Raw genomic sequence first — 7,352 nt, forward strand, 5'->3', positions numbered from 1 at the left:
CCCCCCCCACCCCCAGCTCCCTCACGGCTCTCCCAAACTCTCGGCCCATCCTCCCTCCGCAGCCGTCAAGAGGGTAAAAGACAGCACCCAGAAACTTGCCGCCAAATTTGCAAGACCAAAATTCCTTCAAGGTAAAGAAAAGGGCGGTTAGCACGCTTGCCTTCATTGCTCAGTCCTTTGAGTACGGGAGTTGGGAAGTCACGTTGAGGCTGTACAGGATGTTGGTGAGGCCTCTTCTGGAGTTTTGGTTGCCCAGTTATAGGAAGCTGGAGAGAAGAGATTTACCAGGATGTTTGCCGACTATGAATTGACACAAATATTATAAAATCACGGAATCCCTACAGTGTGGAAGCAGGCCATTCGACCCATCGAGCCCACACTGACCCTCTGAAAAGCATCCCACCCAGACTCACACCCCTCCTAACCTATCCTTGTAATCCTGCATTTCCCATGGTTAATCCACCCTAACCTGTACATCCCTGGGCACTATGGGGCAATTTAGCACGGCCAATCCACCCTAACCTGCACATCCCTGGGCACTATGGGGCAATTTAGCACGGCCAATCCACCCTAACCTGCACATCCCTGGGCACTATGGGACAATATAGCATGGCCAATCCACCCTAACCTACACATCCCTGGGAACTATGGGACAATTTAGCACGGCCAATCCACCCTAACCTGCACATCCCTGGGCACTATGGGACAATTTAGCACGGCCAATCCACCCTAACCTGCACATTCCTGGGCACTACGGGACAATTTAGCACGGCCAGTCCACCCTAACCTGCACATCCCTGGACTGTGGGAGGAAAACAGTGCATCCAGGTGGAGAAATGTAGACAGTGGTAAACAAGATTCTGAGGATGAAATATCCGGATTTAATCTAAATCATCTCTCTCAGTTCTTTTTGATGCAAGCAATCATGACATGCTGTGGTCTATAAAGCGATGGCTGTTCTTCAATATTTGATGCAACTGATATAGTTCTTTCCTTTTTTCAAGTTTCTTGGTTTTTCTATCTTTTCACTCACACAGAGAAGGGACAAAAAGCGAAATGTTTCCAGCTTGTCCACTCTGAAGTTTCTGGGTGCCTTGTACTTACAGATCTATTACAAACTGCAGCTGGATCAACCCCAAGGGCAGAAGTTTATAAAATCACGAGGGACAGAAATAAGGTGAATAGCCAAGGTCTTTTCCCCAGGATAGGGGAGTCCAAATCTAGACGGCACAGGGTTAAGGTGAGAGGGGCAACTGTTTCATGCAGATGTGGTGCATGCATGGAGTGAGCTGCCAGAGGAAGTGAAGGCAAGTTATAAAGAAAGGCTGGGACTATTTTCACTGGAGAGTAGGAGGTTGAGAGGTGACCTTACAGAAGTTTATAAATCAATGAGGGGTATAGATAGGGTTAATGGTGGCAGTTCTTTCCCTAGGATGAGGGGTTTCAAGAGTAGGGGGTACATTCTTGAGGTGAGGAGACAGATTTCAAAAAAAGACGAGGGGCAAATGCAAATTTTTCAAACAGAGGGTGGTTCACGCGTGGAATGAACTTCTTGAGGAAGTGGAGGATGTAGGAACAATTACCAAGTTTAAAAGACATTTGGATGAGTACATGAATAGGAAGACTTTGGAGGTATACAGGCCAGGAGCAGGTAGGTGGGACTAGTATCATTTGGAATTATGGTTAGCATGGGCTAATTGGACTGAAGGGTCTGTTTCTGTGTTGTATGGCTCTAAGAACAGGCTTGAACTCTCTGGACATTTAGAAGGCCCAAGGAGCAATCACAAGAGGCTCCAAGAAGCTTTGTGAAGGGTTGGAGAAAACATTAAGGGCAAACAATCCTCACTCCCCATCCCCTATCCACTCCACAGGATCAGAGTCTCAGGGATGAAGAGGTCATCCATTTCTGAAAGATATCAGCAGAAAGGTCTCCAACCCAGGTGGGATGCTGGATCTGTCCATTTCAGACAGCTGTGGATTCAAGGCCAAGAATGATTTCAAACTTCCACCTTTTCAAGGAAATTTTGCAGGAAAATGGAGTAAATGTAGAATATTATTGACGAGAAAATCTCACGCAATGCTTTTATATGTTAACACTACATAACACTTCACTCGATCATGTTGTCCACTGTATGTCATGAGTTGGATGAGGAACACGCCTGATTATACTGGCAGTATTTCTGAGACCAGCACACACATTCCCCGCAGCAGGTGATTTCTAGGTTCCAGGTATTACTCCCAAACTGATGCCCCAGTCTGAGTAGGGACAGTGCTGGGAGAGTTCCGCACCGTTGGAGGGTCAGCACCAAGGGAGTGCTGCACTGTTAGAAGGTTAGTAATTTAAAACAGAAAACCCTATATAAGGTGATTGTCAGGAGCGTTTTAAAGGAGCAATGTGGAAGTCCCAGAAGGGGATTTTGCAGCATCAGACTGCTGAAGGTTCTGGATAATGTGATGAAAATCAGGGATGCATAACAGACCAGAATTAGAGGCATGCAGATATCTCAGAGAGTTTTATGGCTGAGGTTAATCGCGACTTGGCTTAAACTGGAGCCTGTGCAGATTAGTATTTAAGGAAGGAGGCAGAAGACAGGAAACTATAGGCTTGTTAGCCTGACCTCAGTCATTGGTAAGATTTTACAGTCCATTATTAAGGATGAGATTGCAGCGTACTTGGAAGTACATGGCAAAATAGGGCTGAGTCAGCATGGCTTCATCAAGGGGAGGTCATGCCTGACAAATCTGTTAAAATTGAGGGGGGTTAATGAGCAAATTAGACAACGAGACAGTCGACATGATCTATTTGGATTTCCAAAAGGCTTTTGACAAGGTGCCGCACAGGAGGCTGCCAAATAAGATGAGCCCATGGTGATAAGAGGCAAGGCAGAAGGCAGAGAGTGGGGACAAAAGGGGGTCTTTCTCAGGATGGAAGCCGATAACTAATGGAGTTCCGCAGGGGTCAGTGTTGGGACCATAACTATTCACGTTATACAGGAACAATCTGGATGAAGGAAGTGAGCATTGTTGCTAAGTTTGCAGATGACAAAAAGATAGATGGTGGGACAGATTGTGTTGAGGGAGCATGTCCAATCCTTGCAGAAGGATATGGACATGCTATGCAAGTGGACAGAGAAGTGGTAAATGGAAGACAATGTGCGAAAGTGTGAGGTTATGCACTTTGGTGGGAAGAGTAGAGGTATAGACTATTTTCTAAATGGAAAGTCTTTGGAAATCTGAAGCACAAAAGGACTTTCAGGATTATCTTAAGGTTAACATTCAGGTTCACTTGGCAGTTAGGAAGGCAACTGCAACATTAGCATTCATTTTAAGAGAGCTAGAACACGAGGGTAGAGATCTGCTGCTGAGGCTGTATAAGGCTCTGGTCAGACCACCTTTGGAATATTGAGAGCAGTTTTGGGCCCTGTATCTCATGAAGGATGTGCTGGCCTTGGAGGAGGTTTACAAGAATGATCCCAGGGATGGAGGTCTTGTCATATGAGGAGTGCTTGAGAACTCTGGATCTGTGCTCGTTGGAGTTTAGAAGAATGACAGGGGGATCTGATTGAAACTTACAGAAGACTGAGGGGCCTGGATAGAGTGGATGTGGAGAAGATGTCTCCACTAGTAAGAGAGACTAGGACACAATGGTACAGCCTCAGAGAGAAAGGACGACCCTTTAGAACTGAAATGAGGAGGAATTTCTTCAGCCAGAGGGTGGTGAATCTGTGGAAGTCATTGTCGCAGAGGGCTGTGGAGGCTAAGCCATTGAATGTCTTTGAGACAGAGACAGATAGGTTCTTGATCAGTAAGGGGATCAGGGGTTACAGTGAGAAGGCAGGCGATTGGGGTTGAGAAACATCTCAGCCATGATCAATCAGCAGAGCAGGCTCATTGGGCTGAATGACCTAATTCTGCTGCTGTATGGTAGGGCCTTACAGAGACGTCCGCAGCAAAACTTTAGTTAAGTTGATCTAAGACAAAAGGAGTGCAGAGACTGACCCAGAGATCATCGGAATGGTCGAACCTTGAAAGGAGGAAACAACGAGGTCTTTGGCAGCTGCTGAGCTGAGTCAGGGTGATGTTTTTGAGGTGGAAGGAAGCTGTCTCAGTGTTAGACCAGATTGGCAGGGGTAGGGCTAAACACTTAGCTTGCGAGTTCAAACAAAACACCAGTGACTGGGGAGGTTTGGAACTTATAAAGAACTTGGCACAGAGTCTATGCACACCATCTATACAGGAGGGGGGGGGGGGGGTTTTTCCCTGGCTCCCATTTCTTTTTTTTGGTTCTAAAGTTACATTTGCTGTTTCAACCCCAACACCCTGAATTTTGATATCTGGTACAGCCAGGATGTTTGTTTGTGGGTAGCCATTAACCAGTCCATCCAGGATGTAGGGAGTTGGTCATTATACACAACAGCTAGCCTCATCTTTTTCAGTCAGTCATATCTGTGGCAGGGTGTCCTCAGGGAGGAAACATACTGCATGTACTGGTACGCTCCAATTATTCCACGACTGGCAAGCACGACAGGGGCTGGAACGTATAATCACGCTTCGAGTCCAAACTTTAATTTCCATTTTGTATGTTTCATTTGAGTTCTCCTTTTCTGAGAGACCCCGTTTTGTGTGCAGACACAAGAGTCATGATGTTTATAGAGGCTCAGATCACCCATTCACCCCTCCACCAGACTGGGAGGGCCGCAGCCTCTGTCGCCAGTTAAATAACAGATCCAGGACTGCTTTGATTGTCACTTTTATTCTGTGTTGAACCGAATGTCAAGACAGCCACACTCACCACAATATTGCACCGGGGGAAAAAACATGCAGCTCACGCAAGGCAACAGGGACAGCGATCATGAATAGGGCACCACTTGGGGAGGTTAGGAAACTCCCAACACAATGCTGAAGGATTCGTTTGTAGGGGCAGAGGAAGGATAAAGTACACGAGGTCAGAAATTCAGCAATCTCAAATCTCAGGATCGCTTCACAACTCAGTCCATTTTATTTCTCTTCACTCCGAGGGTTTCAGACACACATATCCGCAGCATTTGATGTAAAAACGCTCTGGTCTGGGTGGGGGCAGTGTTTAGCGCCTTCAAAAAGCAAAAGCAGCATACAAGGGACTTGGATGGGGAAGGAGTCACACAGTCGCCACCGCGCAGATAGCCCCAACATGAATGACGCTCATCTTCTGGTGCCAGAAATGGCCAGGGTATCTTTCTCTCCAGCCCTCATGGGCTCAAGAAGGGACACGCCACAGGGTAAATTCAGGTGGTAGAACAACCCCTTCACCCTCTCCAAGAGATGAGCAGAGCTTGGCCAAGTCAAGGAGTTATTGCACTGACACTCAGCAGCTGAATTAAATACATTTTTTTTGTGCAGTTTCCTTTAAATATTTACACTTAAAAATAAGTTAGTTATTCACACATTAAATACACACGAGGGAAGACTTAAACTTGCTGGTCCTATACCATGACCGAGGTCAAAGGTTAGGGAGAGCACCACAGCAGCTATTTTCTTTTTTTAAAACCGTGGATCAGCAAAGCATTCAGAGAGCAAGCTATCTCCATCCTAACGATGGACCGCAATGTGATGCTTCTCAAAATACATTTGTTTTCTTCAGCAAAAACAATAAAGGCCTAGCACTTTGAAACACCCACCTCCCAACACAGTCAAGAACAGTCTAGAAACGAGACAGCTCAATCACAAGGCAAACTGCACCCACAAGCCCTCAGCTCAAAGGCCAACTAACGCCCTCTACATGGAAGGGTGGTTTCAGAAACAAAAACAGCTGGTTTCTTAACTTGATCAGTGGCTGGGGGCAGGGAGGGAGGGAGCAAAAAACACCAGGAGGGTGCTTGCCTGGGCAAATGCAACTCAGGTTATTGCCTGTCGGCTGGGCCGCAAGTGCTCCATTACCAGACTACCCTGCAATTTGGTGTTGGAAGGGAGGGCAGAGATGGAACAGAGAGTGGAAAATATTGAGAACTCCAACTCTGGAGGACCAAGGGGGCAAGCAAAATTAGAGCCTAGTTAGTTAGCCATGTTGACAATTATTCCTGGAATTCTCCCACTGCCAAAGCATGCAACATGCCAAGCAAAAGAGAGCAGAGGTTATTGTACAGCCTAGTGGGAGGCCTTGAGGGAGCAAAGAGAGCTTCCCCACCCTCCTCCGATCAACACGGAACTGCGCCAGCTATTGGGCAGGTCTCTGAGCCACGGTTTGGAGGGAAGGGCTTGGGACAGGAAGCTACATTCCAATAACCAGCAGGCTGCTCTCCAGGAGGGTCAAGCACGCAAGCAGCACAGAGGTGAGCGCTCAGGCACGGAGAACACGAGGGAGAAAAACAGGGAAGCCAGCGTGCGGGGGGAATGAGGGGTGTTGGGGGATGAAGAGACGGAAGACCGCCGAGGGAACTCTAATCCCGGGGTTCATTGGGGGCCGGGATCTTGTGCTTGCTGGGCTCCACACCCCAGATCTGCCGGGCGTACTCCGAGATCGTCCTGTCGCTGGAGAACTTTCCGGAAGTGGCGATATTTTTGATGACCATCTTGGTCCATTCCCTGGAATTCTGCAAGATGAGAGACACAGGGAAGATGATGATGATGATGATGATAAAAAGAGAGAGGTGGATCATAGGCCTTGTGGTGGAGGTGGACGCATGGGACTCAGGGATGAGTACCACTCAGTCAGCACGGAGAGACTGGGAATGCTGGGATTAATCTCCTCCGCTCCGAGGAGAACCAAAGGAGAGATTGAATCGAGGCGCTCAAAATTATGAGGGGGTTTTGATTGAGTCAACAAGGGAGAAACTGTTCCCGGTGGCAGGAGGGTCTGAGGGACACAGTGAAGTGAACTAATCGGAGGGGGAAGATGAGAATTTATTTAACGCAGCAAGTTGTGATCTGGAGCACCTATAAAAGGTAACACAAAATGGGGTTTGGTCCCATGGAGCGACCCTGATCCAGGTTATTCCCACCCTCCCACATCCATCCTGAAAGGAATCACCCAAGGCACTGAATGGCGATCCTGAACAGCCTGACTCAACACTGGGGCAACCAGACAGGCACGGAGTTGGGTAATGAATAACTGGATGGAATATGGAATGGGAAGAGGATGGGAATGTCACTGACCTAGTAATCCAAGAACCCAGGCCTAATGCCCTGAGGAGCTGGATTCAGCAGTCGGCGGTATTTAAATTCAGTTCACTGACACTGGAAATGCAAAGCTAGTCTCTGAAACAGAGACCATGACAACTATCATCAATTGTTGCACAGCCCCCACCAGGTTCACAACGCCCTGCAGCAAAGGAAGCCCCCCACCAGGTTCACAACGCCCTGCAGCGAAGGAAGCC

General features: G+C 47.7%; 1 protein-coding gene across 1 annotated transcript in view; it reads right to left on the reverse strand.

Moving 5' to 3' along the window:
- Positions 1–4,734: 4,734 nt before the first annotated feature.
- The window catches only part of LOC109926084 (glycogen phosphorylase, muscle form), a 61,109-nt gene continuing 58,491 nt past the window's right edge, over positions 4,735–7,352 (reverse strand). Inside the window, exon 20 of the mRNA XM_048619719.1 lies at positions 4,735–6,569. Within this exon, the coding sequence (XP_048475676.1) occupies positions 6,417–6,569 (153 nt within the window). The 3' untranslated portion in view covers positions 4,735–6,416. The remainder of the gene's footprint in view (positions 6,570–7,352) is intronic.

This window comes from Rhincodon typus, chromosome 43 (assembly GCF_021869965.1).
Source record: "Rhincodon typus isolate 14 chromosome 43, sRhiTyp1.1, whole genome shotgun sequence".
Classification (NCBI taxonomy): domain Eukaryota; kingdom Metazoa; phylum Chordata; class Chondrichthyes; order Orectolobiformes; family Rhincodontidae; genus Rhincodon; species Rhincodon typus.